This window comes from Lissotriton vulgaris, chromosome 7 (genome assembly GCF_964263255.1).
Source record: "Lissotriton vulgaris chromosome 7, aLisVul1.2, whole genome shotgun sequence".
NCBI classification, from domain to species: domain Eukaryota; kingdom Metazoa; phylum Chordata; class Amphibia; order Caudata; family Salamandridae; genus Lissotriton; species Lissotriton vulgaris.
The window spans coordinates 1,260,035,173-1,260,051,632 of record NC_141695.1 but is presented as its reverse complement, the minus strand read 5'-3'; the positions used below and the strand labels follow the sequence as shown (position 1 = coordinate 1,260,051,632).

The 16,460-nt window shown below is 47.0% G+C and overlaps 1 protein-coding gene across 1 annotated transcript in view; it reads left to right on the top strand.

The window, feature by feature from the left end:
• The window catches only part of LOC147703362 (degenerin mec-4-like), a 63,595-nt gene that overhangs the window by 24,690 nt on the left and 22,445 nt on the right, over positions 1-16,460 (top strand). The window contains exons 2-4 of the mRNA XM_086928912.1: positions 5,036-5,108; positions 5,257-5,314; positions 13,260-13,324. Of these exons, the coding sequence (XP_086785038.1) occupies positions 5,036-5,108; positions 5,257-5,314; positions 13,260-13,324 (196 nt within the window). The remainder of the gene's footprint in view (positions 1-5,035; positions 5,109-5,256; positions 5,315-13,259; positions 13,325-16,460) is intronic.

Genomic DNA, 16,460 nt, shown 5'->3' with positions numbered 1-16,460 from the left:
CACGCCGGTTGGGGTAGCCATAATCTTAGCCACCATCTTATGTGCCTCTCCTGAAGGATCCTCCCCAACTTTTTTGGCACCTACCGAAGATGGTGACATCCCCCCTTTCCTAGCCACGGGAGAACTGCCGCTATCTAGGCCGCTAGCTCTGGCGGGACCTCACTAACCACTGCTTGTGGCAAGACTGGGGTGGGGGCCACTGTGTTCGGGATGGGGTCCCCGTAGATGGCGTGGGGCTGGACGTGGGTACCACTGGGATTACGACTGGGGCCAATGGAGGTAATGGACCCAGTGTTGGCACTGGCGTAGCTGGTGCTGGGATTGCAGGTATGTTAGCCAGGGCCTGGGGAATAGGTGTAGGGGACACTGGTGGCACTAAGCTTCCTGAGGGACCCTCCCTTGAAGGACCCTCTCCAATTGGCTTTGGATCTTGCACCTTCCCCTTCCTGGCTCTAGCCCCCTTAGGGAGTGGGTCCAATTCCCCTCTAGGTTTCGGGGGCACTATTGTTCGCTTGGGCCTGCCTGTTGGCCCAGTCTGGGCTTCCAACCTCTGTCTGAGCTCCGCAACGCTTTTCCCTAACTGGTCCACCTTTCCTCATCTCCTATTCATTGTCGCCATACTGTGCATCATCCCTTCTAGCATGTGTTCCATGCGGGACCTTTTCGCACTGCGTTTACTGGCCATCCTCTTTCTACCACCAACTGCCAGGTACCCTACGCCCTGACCTGTAGTAACAAAGTCCTCACAGACCTAGTACCTCTTTTACCTGCTGAAGTTGGAGGTACACGGACTGGCCTTAAGCACCACGCAACTGGGACTGCGGCACACCTGCTAGCCTGGGTGTTGGGCAAGCACACTCTAGCCCGGCAGCCCTCAGAAGCAGTGAAGTGCAGGCATGCCTGTGTCCCCTGTTAGCGTTGTCCACAGCCTCACTCCCCAACGTCCAGCACGCGGAGCCCCCCTTAATGTGGTCCTACGAAGGGAAACAAGATTAGCATATAATCTGGACACACAAGCGCTAAATTTTCTCAACCCTGCAGTTGTGGTATTCACAAAATAAATTAACTTAAAATGAAAGCGAGTATCCAGACGAAAAAAACTCAAACAAGTAGGTATCAGAGCACTTTACATGAGCAGCAGTAGTGTTATCATGCACTTAATTCTCCCCCAATTATTTCACCACTGTTCTTAAATAACTATCGCTGTGCTATTCGAATCTTTCGGCTAATACTGTTAGCTAATTCAGGCAGTGAATCACAGAATGTCGAACTCGGTGACCCTTGAACCTGCCTTTTCTGGTCGACAGACAACAACACAAGCGTTAAACAAAATGCCCAAACAGCTATGGCCAGTAATGGGAACGAACCCAAGTGCACCGCACCGCCTAAGACCCTGCCCCGGTACCCTCCGTAAGACGAGAACAATAGCGGTACACAAAAATGCCAAACACAGCAATGGCCAGTACGGGGATCGAACCCTGAGTGCACCGCACCACCTTAGAGCCCCGGTACCTGTAAGGCTGGGGGGCAAAGGGCAGGCCTGGGGAGCGCGGGAACAAGAGAACGCCTCCCGCGCTCCCCGGCCTTATAAAACCTCACCAGTCAGACCAGTTCTAATTGGTCCGACCTCAGTTCCCCCCTTTGACCCAGAAGCCATCCAATTGCTTACGGGTCAGCTGGGGGGGCTCTACACCAATCAATGGTGAGGCACGCTTACCATGCATGATGACGCGGTGGCGCGCGCCCCACAATGGACTGGCGACACAAGGGGAGTGGGGGACGGTGTCCTGCCATACCTGCGGGGGCGTCGATGCGGCCCCTGCCTTTTCCAGAACTGATTCCAATAACAGCTGAGTCACCCACAATGCATCCCACTTCCAGAAGTTCTATGGATGCACTGAACCCACACTCACGCTGCACTGCACAGTTTGCATTGCACGTGGCCTTGCTAATTGTGAGTAAATTGGTGAAATGCTTTCTGCTGCTTTGCGGCGTTAAAGTGCCGGCAGAGAAAGATAGTAAAGAACATCGACGGTCCGCTGTGAAAGCCTTGACGTTAAAAAGGATCTGGAACAAAAGAAGGTTGTCCAGCCTGACATCTGCACATGTCACAGGTCGGCAACAACCTTGAGACAACCTCTAAGACTCAAAGAGTGGATTTCAATTCCTCCTCATTGGAAAGTGATTAGAGATGTTTAATCCTGAGGTGAATGACAGGAGCAACATCTGGTAGGTTACTCAGCTTGTAGCTCCACCAGGACAAGAGGCTAAAGTCACTCTGGCTTTCATTTAAAGCAAGTGCACTATTCTGGTGCCTTACCCTCACGCACTCATTTTTGCACAGATCAGACTTGACGTGTCCGGCACTCAGACACCTCCAGGTTTACGTGCCTTATCGATTTCAGAGAGGCTCCAAGCCCGGGTGCTTAATGGGTACCTTAGAAATGTGGTGAGTGACAACTGTTCAGAAGAAGTAGAATACAACTTTGAGGTTTTTTTAGGCTAATCCAGAATTACTGGGCGCACTATCCTATTCTCCGCTTTGTTTGAAGGGTGAAAGTCAATAGGTTGGGCAAAGAGGCGAGCGGAAATTACCTCCTAACCGCTCAATGTAGACTAGTAAACTAGCCTATTGTTCAAGAGCAAACTACAATGCCTCTGCACTACAACACTTAGTGTCTCAAGTATAGTCAAGTTTACAATCAAATATCTTATGTAACAATTACAGCAGATGAAGACTCTTTGAGAAAGGTAAAAAGCACGTTGTATACATATGTTGAAAAAAAGTCTTTTTGTTTGTGTTTTCACGTTCGTTTATTCGTTCCAAATGACAGCCGACACGTGTTTCATCGCAGGGAACACATATACTGCGATTCTTCAGGGCTTGATCCTTGTGTGGTCAAGAGAAAAGGTTCGGGTAGATCGATTACTTGTATAGGTATATGGACAAATGGTGGGCAGGGTGTCCTGGTAATAACAGATTTTCGTGCTTCCTAAAATCCGCACAGTAAGTGCAAGAAAAGTATATGTGTGGAACACGACCCCGCCGGGTTCGTGTGTAATCGAAGCTCTATGCAAGTTATCCAAACGAAAAACAGGATGTAAGGCAATCTTCTTATTCCTATGTTAAGTCTTTTACCGGGAGGAGAAAACGTCTGGAAAATGGGCGGATACGCCGTTTTCCAAGGAGACGTATAGTCGATCTCAGCCTAAGCTGCACAATGAAGTTCCTCCTCTGGAGTTTCCCGGTCGCCGTTTACCGCAACACGGACACCCTGCCCACCATTTGTCTATATACCTATACAAGTAATCGATCTACCCGAACCTTTTCTCTTGACCACACACGGATCAAGCCCTGAAGAATCGCAGTATATGTGTTCCCTGCGATGAAACACGTGTCGGCTGTCATTTGGAACGAATAAACGAACGTGAAAACACAAACAAAAAGACTTTTTTTCAACATATGTATACAACGTGCTTTTTACCTTTCTCAAAGAGTCTTCATCTGCTGTAATTGTTACATAAGATATTTGATTGTAAACTTGACTATACTTGAGATACTAAGTGTTGTAGTGCAGAGGCATTGCAGTTTGCTCTTGTTCAGAAGAAGTATCATGCAAACGTTTAAGACAAATAAACATTATTTGGAGTTGTTGTAGCCTTTTGGTCTGTATGGCACTGCCCGATGGGCCGGCTTGAAAGGGCGAGTGGGTGCAGGGCCGGCATTAGCGCTGGTGGTGCCCGAAAGGAACAATATTTGTTTGGGCTCCCCGCCACCAATGGTGATGGTGGTGACCACCTCCACCACCGCCTTTTAACAGTGCCCCTCAAGTTTCAAGAACCACTCTCTGTCAGATGCATTTAATTAGTTATATAGCGCCACTCATACCAATGTAAGGTGTCAGAGCACTTTACATCACACACATTACACAGAGTCAATCAATCATACGTGTGTAAATCAGCACATAGGAAATGTTACATAAGCCAATGGACTGCAAGGTGTAGGAGTGGCACGCCACCCATACTAGGAGGCAGTACGGTTTAAAAGTGCTGGGTCTGGAGAAGCACACACTCAGAATTTAAAATGGAACAGCATAGTTGGGGGTTCTTTATTAATAAGAATCAAATGCTATGCAAATTAACCCTTTCTGCAACATTAATCTATGCTCCCAGGGGTTTCCAAACCTGTCCTGGAGGGCCGGATCCATGCCAGATTTTTGGATATCCCCATTGGGATACATGTAGTAATTTTAAAAAGCTGGCATGGATCCGGCCCTCCAGGACCGGTTTGGAGACCACTGCCTAAGCTATACTTCGCAGTGTGCATGCAGTTCCTTGTTGACAGTTCATAATTCACTGTTCTATGTTAGTATTTTAACTTATAAACTGCAAGTAACAAAAGGAGGTCTCTTACAAAAGCAGTAACACACTGACCTACTTACATTATATATGCACTTTGTGATCTGCATGGAACATTTTCTTTGAGGAAGGCACATTAATCTTCTGCGCTATTTTATGAGCTTTCAAATCCACAACTAGACACACATCAGATCACTCTCCAGGAAGAACATTAATTACCAGTTTTCTTGACATTTTTATTGTTGCCTGGAAATTGCTGGAGGCAGGGAACGCGGCAGCGGGTGCTCCTAAAACCAAAATAAACTTGCAAACACGGCCCCCCCTGAAGTCAGCTGAGCACAGTGAGTCAGGTGGCACCGCCCTAGAGCCGGCCCGGAGTGTGTGGGTGGTGTTTTGGTGCCATAGCTAGCCCAACCTTGAAGTTTATTCAACCTCCATCAACACTCCTTATCAGTTTTACTAATTCCTTCCTGGGACCTAACAAGGGGCGAGGGACCTCTCCCTCCCCTCTCTCTTACTCTGAGCCTGCGGTTATACATTTATTTAGGCCCTTTGCGTACCGCTAGATGTCCTGCTGTACCTACCTTTGTCCATCCCTCGCCTCTGTTTGTGTTCTATCCGCTCACCTGCCTCATCAGTACAGACTCTCATCTGGGTGTTTACTGTCTCTCCTCAGATCACTGTGTGTCTCTGTATGAATACAAGCTGTCTCACGACCTGCTGAGGTGCCACTGCCCCCTACAGTGCGAGTGAGTATAAACTCAACAGTACTCAAAATGCGTGAGAGGGCAGCAGGGAGTCACGCAAGTGCCTCAGCGACTGGTGTGTCTAGGAGCAGACGTTTTTGTGCCAGGCAGAAGGAAATGACTTCAATTTCATGTCTCTCTTTTCTCACAGAGAAGAGATCTTTGAGCTCACCATGTCATCAGCTCAGTGGCCAAGTGCGATGTACCTGGTAAGATAAAGAGCAACATTGGATTGGGGGGGGGGGGGGGGGTGCATTTGGTGAGGAGCTATAGAAAAAGAAAGCAGCATGAGAAGGGGACCCGAAGGGCGAATGGAGAGAGAACCTGGGTGAAACTGGAGGAAGAGGGGGCCTAGAGGAAATATGGCTAGGGGCTTACAGGCTGGGGGTAAGTGGGAAGACCAGACAGCATTTTCCAGAGGGGTCGATAGGGAGATGAGTTTAGTAATTTCAGGAGTGTGTGAAATCGCTGATTTTTGCCCTTGAGAAGCTTCAATTCATTTTACGATTGAAATGTGATTTGCTGGTGACAGTTTTATGCAAGGTATAAGTCACACGAGACATCTTCTGCTCAAACCAGTCTCATGCAAGCAAAAAATCGACTCAGAATTGTATAACACAACATTTACAACTTTCTCAAAGTTTGAGAATGTTATTGCAATTTAGCACTGGCCCACAGTGTGGCCTTGAACTTGGATTTTAGGGATGTTGTGAAGACTACGTGACCCGTGGCCTTTAAGATGAGGTCCCTGAAAAATAAATCAAGTGTGAATGGCAAAGAAAGTACAGAACAGGCTCACATCTGTCAGCTAGCCCCAAGCCTGTGCCATGCTGTCTGCCAAGGGCGGTAAGCATTAAGAGACTTGTCTTTTCGCCCAATCACACGTATAGGTCTTTACGTCAAACAAGTTTAATGGTGTTTGATAAAACCCAGGTCTGTCCCAAAGTCAATCTCATGCTTGAATCTGATTGAAAGCTGTGTGGGCAGACACATGCCAGGGCAGTTAGGGGCTAGAGGTGTGCGAGCCAAGAAATTAACAGGGCGAGTCTAGCCAGAGCCGAGCCAAGGGACTGACTCGTCTCTGAGAGCCAGAGCACGAGACGAGGCTCGGAAATGTTAGCTTTGCAAATCATGAAACCCACGTCATGTAAATATATGATAAAGTCTGTTCAGAATTGAATAAAGTGTTTTTCATAGTTCACTGAGTGGCAAGGCAGTGGTCATGTGCACCCTATATCTGGCCTAGAATCTTATTACACATGGACCAACTTTATAGTCAATTAAATCAAACACAAGAGTTCTCCAGTATTAGGGTGTCTTTCATAGATTCACATGCTTGAATATTCCCCGTCGTCGGAGTGGGAGTCCTACGGTAAATAAAATAGTAATAACATACTCATAATATGTATATGTAAAAACATAACACATGAAATACACATTAGAAAAAAGGCAGTAAAAGCCTAGACATAATTCCACATAGGAATACATGAAGAGAGAAAAGACACTTGTAGACTATTCCTGTCATTATGTTGGTCCAAACTGTAGCCAATCAGGCGCCAGCAGCCCTCCAGAACCTTCTCCTCAGAGCTCAGTACCTCAGATTTTCTACCGCACGTCGTGTGAAAGGGGTCTCCTTGAGCTCTACTCAGTTTTCTCTACTACTTCACGTTTTTTCTGTGTTCTCAACATGTCTTCAAGTAAGAAGTCTCTTTTTAGACCTTGCTCTTCTTGTGGAAAGCTACGCCTTTATTCAGAAGATCCTGATCTGGTCGTTCCCAAGCAGCTTCAAAACGTGGTAGTGTGCAGGAGTTGCCTTCTCCATTCCTCAAGAAGAAGAAAATGTAACTCTCTCTGGCCCCTGCGGTGTCTTCACCTCTACCTGCTACGTCCACGCCCACGAGACCTGGCTCTCAGGCGTCTGCTGCATCTTTCACTCATGTTTCTGTTAAAAAACATGTTTCATCGTCGACTGGAGCGTCGACGATCGTCCCGATGACGAGATCTGCCGTCTCCGGCTCGTCGACGACGACAGTGACAACGACGTCTGCATCAGGATTGTCGACGACTGTTTCGTCGACGTCATCGTCGTCGACGAAGGTAACTCACCGTTTCAAGACTGTAGTTCCTACTGCGACAGTACCTTTGTCGCTTATCTCTAATCTCCAGCATATGTTGGACGACTATAATAGGCGTTTCCTGCCTTCTCCACAGGTACCTACGATTCCTTCTGTTTTAACGCCTGTTGCAATGCCTGCTGCGGCTCCTCCTCCGCCTCTACCAACTTCTGCTCCTCAGATACAAACGTCAGTTCGGATACACACAACTGTGTATGAAGACGACGAAGGTGACATTACTCCGGACCGCGAAGATGGTGAGGTTCAAGATGATGATGATGAGGATATGGCGGAGTGGGATAATTATCAAGTTCAGACACCATCACCCTCTCCGGTAACACCAGGTGACTCTCCTCCTGTGGACATTGCGAGTTTCCATCAGCTGATGGATAGGGCAGCTCAACGTTTTAAGTTGCCAAGAGTCCAGAGGGAAGAGGATTGCTTCCTCTATGATTTTAAAAACCAACCATTTAAGCAAGTCCATACTGTACCTATTATTGACTTTATCTGGGCTGAAGGGGTGTAGTTGATGCAGACCCCAAATTCGCTGCCGACACAGATGCCCCGGTTGGAAAAGAAATATAAGTGGCCTGTTGGCAGTCCAGCGTGCCTTATTGGACAGCCGAAACCGGATTTTGTGGTTACGCAGGCAGCTCAGCGCGGTTCTCGGAATCCTGCGTCTACTGTTACTGCCCCATCAGATTGCGACGGTGGTCGCCTGGATGCTATAGGCCACAAATTTTCAACTATGGCCTCCACCACAGTGAGAGCGGCCAATGCTTTGGCTATTTTGGGGCGTTACGACCACCAGATGTGGGCAGACATGACGGCGTTTGTGGCTTTAGTTCCAGACGAGTCACTTTTTGGAGCACATGTTGATGAAGCATTGCAATCTATCAAAAAAGATACTGACACTGCCCGCTCTTTAGGAAATTTACAATTTCGGAAGCAGCCCTTTCGAAGTGTACGTGGACGCGGCACCTCTTCAACTTTTTGAGGAGGAAGCAACCAATATCGTTCCTACCACCAAGGCAACCAACGCTACTCCAATAACCAGCAACAGTCTTCCCGTCAGCAGTCTTCTAAGACCTATAGGGGGAAATCTTCCTACAGAGGATCTGCTCCCAAGAGACAATGACTTACCTTTGCCCCAACGAGTTGGAGGTTGAATCTCCCTGTTTTGTTCTCAGTGGTCCTCCATCACTTCGGACCGTTGGGTTCTGGACATTGTAAAGAAGGGCCATTCTTTAGAGTTCATCAAACTTCCTCCTCTTACTCCACCTTCCGGCCCACCTCCAGCCCACATCAAGGAACTTTTCAATCAAGTTCGCCTTATGATACAGAAGGGGGCAGTCAAAGTGGTGCCCACGTCTCAAAGGGGGAAGGGATTGTATTCCCGTGTTTTCCTTATCATCAAAAAGAACGGGGATTGGCGGCCAATATTGCTTGTGAGTACTCAACAACTATCTCAAGTGCCAATCCTTCTGAATGCTAACGCTGTTGGAGATCTTACGCTTACTCTCAATGGGAGATTTCATGGCAACTATCGACCTCCAAGACGCCTACTTCCATGTCCCTATTCTTCCGCGACATTAGAAGTATTTGCGATTCCGCCTGGGAAGGAGGGACTTCCAGTTCAAAGTACTGCCTTTTGGCCTACGCTCCACCCCTCGTTTCTTTACGAAGGTGTTAGCTCCTGTGGTAGCTTATCTGCGTCTCCAGGGGGTCCAGATCTTTCCATACCTGGACGATTATCTCCTAAAATTACAGTCTTGCATGCAGTTGCTTTAGGACACACGCCTTTGTCAGGAGGTATTTCGTTCCCTCGGACTTTCCATCAACACCGAAAAGTCCCAATTACATCCAGCTCTCTGCAAGAATTTTCTAGGGGCCACGTTGGATACAACTCTTGCAAAAGCATTTGTGTCTCAGGAGCGTCAACAAAGGATACTTCAATTGGTGTCTCTTCTACAGACAAAACAGTCTGTTTCAGTCCGACTATTAAAATCATTTCTAGGAATGGCATCATCGTGCATTGCACTGATCCCAAATTGCAGACTACGGCCATGCCCCATTCAAGAGGAATTGGAGGGACAGTGGCGTCAGGTCACCGGTTCCTTCAACGACATAGACTGTTTCACCGCTCGCATGAGGGCGGCTCTCAAATGGTGGGCGCAGCCATCCAATCTGTCGGCAGGGACTTCGTTCCTCTCCATCACTCCGGAACTTACTCTAACGATGGACGCCTCGTTGGAAGGATGGGGGCACATCTTCAAGGTCTGTCCATAAAGGGAAAGTGGACTCTGCCTCAGAGAGCCTGGCACATTAACAGGCTGGAGTTGATGGCCATTTTTCTAGCGTTCAAGTCATTCCATCCATTGATTCAAGGAGAGTCAGTCCTTATTCAAACAGACAACACAACCAGCATGCATTATATAAACAAGCAGGGCGGAACAAAGTCTCCACTCTTGTCTCAACTGGCGCAATCGATCTGGGACTGGGCTCCAAGTCACCACATCACTCTCACCGCAGTTCATCTTCCAGGTGTCTCCAACATCCTAGCGGATTCCCTCAGCAGGTCCACTTCATCGACCCACGAGTGGGAATTACATCATCAACCAACACTCAAGTTGATTTTTCGCGGTGAGGTCGTCTGTCGATGGATCTCTTTGCCACACCAGAGAACCAGAATGCCCATCTTCCGCAAGCTGGCATCCCCACAGAGGGTCACAGGGCAATGCCCTTTTGATCAATTGGTGCAATCTGTTTGCTTACGCTTTTCCTCCGATCCCTCTGGTGCCTCGAATATTGTGGAAAATGCGGAGGCAGCCTTGCCACATTCTTCTGATCGCTCCAAGATGGCCTTGACAGGCTTGGTTCTCGGAACGGCTTCTTCTATCCCAGTGGGAGCCCATCCTTCTTCATCCTCCGATGGACCTCCTCACGATGGACAAGGGTCAGATTTGCCATCCGGACCCCTACTCTCTGAGTTTGTCAGCCTGGAACCTGAGCACCTTGAATTTGCCCATTTAACCATCCCGCCAGACTGTAGAGACCTTCTCGCTCAGGCCAGAGCTCCGTCAACTGTTAAAACCTACAAGCTTAAATGGAAAAGGTTCTGCCATTGGTGCGCAGCCGCTGGTGTCCATCCCATTCGTTCCACGCCTGCGCAACTCCTCCCGTTCTTTTTGCAACTGGCTCAATCCGGACTTTCTCATTCAACTTTGAAAGTTTTTCTGGCGGCAATCTCCCACTTCCGCCACGATGGCTCCACCTCACTCTGTTCTTCCAGGATAATACGTCAATTTTTCAAAGGATTGTTCCGCAAATTCCCACCAATTCGGCACCCTCCTCCTTCTTGGCGCCTTAACATCGTCTTAGCACAACTAATGGACGCACCATTCGAACCTATACACAAGACAGACTTGAAGTTTCTTACTTGGAAGGTGGCTCTTCTCCTTGCGTTGACATCTTCACGTCACGTAAGTGATATTCATGCCTTCACTATAAATCCTCCTTTTCTTCAATTCCAGCCGGACTGTGTAGTGCTTTGCACTAATCCCACCTTCCTGCCTAAGGTGCCTTTGGATTTCCACATCAACGAACCTGTTTTCTTAAAGACTTTCTTTGCTAACCCGCAGTCTCCAGCGGAGCAGCGCTTGCACTCCTTGGACATTAAAAGGTGCTTAAAGTTTTACATCAGCAGAACAGCCCCTTTTCGCAAAGCTGACCAACTGTTCATAGCTTATGGACGTTTCCAGAAAGGACCTCCAGTTACCAAACCTTCTATTGCTCGTTGGGTTTCCTCGGCCATCACTTTCTGCCAATAAATGGCAGGCAAGCCTCTACAGTCTTCAGTGTTGGCCCATTCCACCAGGGCGATGTCGTCTTCAACTGCCCTGTTCGCCGGTGTGCCGCTGCATCAGATCTGCAGAGCAGCCACGTGGTCCAGCAGGCACACGTTTACAAAACACTACTGCCTGGGTGCCATCAACGAAGCAGATACTGCAGTGGGACAGGCTGTGCTTCGCAATCTTTTTCAATAAGGTGAGCCTCTGTCTTCCCTCCTCCATTATGGTTTACCATGTTACTGTATGACTTGCATGACTATATATATATATATATATATATATATATATATATATATATATATATATATATATATATATATATATATATATATATATATATATATATATATATATATATGCTTTAGGCTTATAAGTCTGTTCATGGGTATCATGACTATGGAAGCCTTTTTCGGCTATTACTGCTTTCTATTCTATATTCAAGCATGTGAATCTATAAAAGACACCCTGATACTGGAGAAGAACAATTGATACTTCCCTGTAAATAGGTGGTTCTCCAGTATTGGTGTCTTTCATAGATTTACATGCGACCCGCCCACCTCCCCTCAGAGGCTCTCTTCTCCTCATAGACTCTGTGGTCACTCTTGTGCTACGAAAATCTGAGGTACTGAGCTCTGAGGAGAAGGTTCTGGAGGGCTGCTGGCGCCTGATTGGCTACAGTTTGGACCAACATAATGACAGGAATAGACTACAAGTTTCTTTTCTCTCTTCATGTATTCCTATGTGGAATTATGTCTAGGCTTTTACTGCCTTTTTTCTAATGTGTATTTCATGTGTTATGTTTTTACATATACATATTATGAGTATGTTATTGCTATTTTATTTACTGTGGGACTCCCACTCTGACGATGGGGAATATTCAAGCATGTGAATCTGTGAAAGACACCAATACTAGAGAACCACTTGTTTACAGGTAAGTAACAATTGTTTATATTGTTGCACTGGGCATACCTGAACTCACCTATTTCAAGATGCACAGCAGGCACAGCAAAATACAATATTTCTCAACAGTCTCAGGATTTGGTCAAGCCGGATTGACCCCTGTTTTTTAGTTTAACATTATGCAATTCAGCTACTAGATGATGTCCCTCTCTCTCTCTCTCTCTCTCTCTCTCTCTCTCTCTCTCTCTCTCTCCCTCTATCTCTCCTCTCTCTCTCTCACTCTCCCCCTCTCGCTCTTTCTCCCTCTCACCCTCACTCTCCTTCTCTCTCTCCCTCTATCTCTCCCTCTCTCTCTCTTCCCCCTCTCTCTCTTTCTTTCTCTCTCTCTCTCTCACCCTCTCTCTCTCTCACCCTTTCTCACACACCCTCTCTCTCCCTCTCCCTCTCTTCCCCTCTCTCTCATCCTCTCTCTCGCTCTCTCCCTCACTCTCTCTTCCTCTCTCGCTCACCCTTTCTCTCTCTCTCCCTCTGTATCTCTACCTCTTTCTCTCTCTTCCCCCCTCTCTCTTTCTCCCCCTCTCTCTCTTTCTCTCTCTCTCACACCCTCTGTCTCTCCCTATCTCCCACTCTTCCTCTATCTCTCTCTCTCTCTCTCACACACCCTATCTCTCTCCCTTTCTCTCTCCCTCTCTTCCCCTCTCTCTCATCCTCTCTCTCTATCTCTCTCTCCCTCTCTCCCTCTCTCTCTCCCTCTCTTCCCCTCTCTCTCTCATCCTCTCTCTCTCATCTTCTCTCTCTCCCCCTCTCTCTCTTTCTTCCTCTTACTCTCTCTCCCCCTCTCTCTCCCCCTCTATCTCTACCTCTCTCTCACTCTTCTTTCTTTCTCTCACGCACACCCTCTCTCTCTCTTCCTCTCTCTCTCTCACACACACCCTCTCTCTCTCTCCATCTTTTCGCCTCTCTCTCAACCTCTCTCGCTCTCATCCGCTCTCTCTCTCTCTCTCCTGCTGTATATCAAAGGTTAATATTTCTCTTTAGTTCCTAGTGCATGAGATTGGAGCCAGGGTGGCAGCAGAAACCGCATGAAATCCCAGGTCGCTTTAGGCTCGAGGCTCCAAGAGAACCTCGAGCTGAACCAGAGCCAGGCCTCTGGCTCGAGCACAGCTCGCACCTTCAGCGGCTTGCTCACCTCTATGAGTGACTAGATAAGAGAGAGAGGGCAGGTTTGAAACAGGATTAGCGCATCATCCTGCATATCTAATCTTGCTTTAACATACTTTATGTTCCAGGATTCTTTTTCCAGGAGGCTCGAGAACAGGCGAGGGACATCTAGCCAGAGCACAGAGAACATCAGGTGAGCTGGTGTGTGGGAGCCATCTTAGGAAGGTATGAAAAGCGCGGTCAGTCTCGGTCTAATGTCGTGCAGCTGCACCATGAGGTGGCGCTGTGCAGCTGCTACAGTGGTTTTGTGCACCATAATGGTTGAAGAAAGTTGGTGGAGTAGGATAAAAGCCATGAAATGGTGTAGCTTGATTGTCCAGTGCTTAATTTGTAAATAAGGGTAGGGCCCAAAGTTTTTTACACCCCGCTACCGGAGTTGCCGATCGCCAGGTACGCGGAACACTACGGCTGCCTAGTTTTGATTTCCTCTCATGCCTCTTTCTTATACCACCACACAATTTCTCTTGGTTTAGCTCATTTTTGCAGTGTTTTTTCTCTACTTTCCTCATTTGTCAATGTTTTCCTATCTATTTTTTCCTCCTCATTCTTTCTCCTTTTTCAGATTTTTTTCTCTCTTGCACTGGGGCAAAGTCTGATGATGAAAAATAAGCACCGGAGCCCAAAAATGAGTGCCAGTGCCGCCCACCAGAAACCACCAGCGCAAATTAAGCACTGGAAGTAAATTAGATCCAGTTGGATGTATTATAAGTAAATCCATCATCTGTAAATATTCAAAAAATCTGACACGGCTTAAACCTTGATGTGGCATGGAGGAGCGTAAACGAGTTTTCCCTTGGTGCGACTTTGGCGTCACCGCAGGGCATTAGTGGGCATTAGACAGTCGGCTAGGGCACCAAAAGAAGGAAGCACCAGGTTGACTCTGGAACTGTAAAAAGGACACTCTACCTACAGCGGGGAAAAGTCTTGAAGTTGCCCCGCCTTTGGTGTGCCTTTTTTGTGGCATTTCAGTGCTAAACATTGGAAGCCTCTGACTTACACCTCACTCAGTGCCAGATTAAACCCTATGGAGGGACCTAGGCAGTCGAAATTTCGCCCCACCTTGCAAATTATCTCCTAATACGTTTTTCATTTTACCAACTAACATTTTTAATAAATATATTTTATTACACAAAACTAAACAGTCACAGTTATTAATATTATTAAACACAAATGTATTGGAAACAATTTAAGAAAGCTTGATTGTAAGTTTTCTTTCAAGATCAAATCAATATTATTTTGATCTGTTCTCACGGGCCCCTAAAAGGAGTGGGGCCCTTAGGCTGGTGCCTACATTGCCTATTTGGTAATTCGGAACCGGCTTTACTGACGTCATCAGAATGAGGTCACAGAAGCCTGTCTCTTTGTCAGCGGCTAAACAAGATAGACTAGGTGGCATGTGCCCTTTAAGGTAGATAATTTAAATGCTAAATAAATTGGTTTGGTTCTGCAAGATTATTTGTCAGTATACTGACACTCCTTTACTTTAGCCAAGGGCGAAAATTAAGAATAACAGACAGTTTACTGTTTGGTTTTTGTTGGTGAAACGCAAAAGACACAGTTGCTCTTTGTTTCCATGTGTGTTTACCTTGGCAATAGAATCCATGGTGACAGAGCTAAGATAAAATACTTAATTAGTATAAATGTCACACAACGTAGTTCTCTTCTTGTGGGTATCTTCCAATATGAGGAGGAAGCAATGCTTGTTTGTTGGCTGAGGGATATTCTGTGGGTTGTTTGGCATGGAGTTAAGATTGAACCAGAAGCCTCGTTTTGGGGTACCACACCGTTGCCACTTTGTATAACTAAATATACATGGCAAAAAACAACAAGATGGTAACAGAAGCATATAACAGCATAAATATTGTCACTGTGCAAAAGTCATTATTTTGCCTCTGAAGTGATTTTAGGAGAATAATGAGTACCGAGTGCTTCATTTCATATAAAACATAAGTGCGGGGCACTAGTTTTCTTATAAGTCCGCCAGCGGCACTGCCGAATATTAGATCCGCTGAATTCCACGGCTCCCTCACAGTGGGGGCTCCTCGGCTATGGCGGGGGAGCATCGCCCCACTGCTCTGGAAGTAGTAGTTAAAGGAAAGCTAAAATGATGACCAGCGTTATTATCATTTTAGTTTTTTATTTCCTGGTGCGGAGTGGGGTTGGACTTCCAGAGCAGGGGCCAGGAGGAGTGGTACTCCCCTCTAAAGTGCGCATAACTGTTTGACCGGCCCTCTCGGGCGGACCATAACCGCCCTGCGCGCTTTGCATGTTCTGCACCCAGTCTGCATTACAGCCTAGGTGGAGAGCTTGCTGAGGCTGCCATTCCCCGTCTGAGCACCGAACCACAGTGCTCAGACCAATCACAATGCTGCAATGCAGCGTTGTGATTGGCATAGGGAGTCAGGAGCCTGGGTGCTATCTGGTTCCTGCTTCAGAGGAGCAAGAGGCGGAAGCGAGTGGACGAGAGGCGGCGGCCGGCGGCCGGCGGCCGGCCAGGTGGCAGGCCAGAAGGTAAGTGGTTCTTTGTTATTTTGTTTTCATTTACAACGCCCCCCCCCCCCCCCCTTCAACCACCCTGCCACCTTGGTACAAAGCGGCCGCCACTGCTCCCTTGAGTTTACTCCACCTCTTGCCTCACTGTCAACCCGACACCTCTTGTCTGTTAAGCTCACTCTTGCAGGTTCTTTTTCATCTCTCCTTTCATCCTTTGATGCTGTTTTCCCCTCTCTCTTTCCTGCCTTTATCCTCTTACTATTGGTCAAAGCCTGATGAAGAACAATGAATCTAAGTAACCACAATTTAGAGCAGAGCACCAGAAACCACTGGTACAAATGAAGTATAGCCTGTACTGAACACAAAGTTTCATTTTTTTGTGGTGAGTTGTCTACAACACACCAACCTCAGCTGCCCTCATAGAGAAAACTGTATCTAAATTTATTCCTAATGGTTGCAAAGTGCATCGCCTCAAAATCATTTTTGTTTCCTTTTGTCTCAATGTCAGTGTACATTTGTCTCCGAGTTCATTTTTATGTACAGCACGAGCCACCATGAAGACCAAATTAGACACATTTCGATGATGGACTTTTAAAAAAGCTTCTAGTTCCATATTTTGTATTTCCACCCTTGCTAGCCTTATCATTCAGTGGACAGTGAAAATGGGAGGCTTTAATGCGGAAACGACGTACATGTTTTCCTATGATGACCGAATTTAACAGTTGGCTTTAGGGTGATTTTAGTTTTTTTATTGTATAGTTTTAAATAAAATGTGC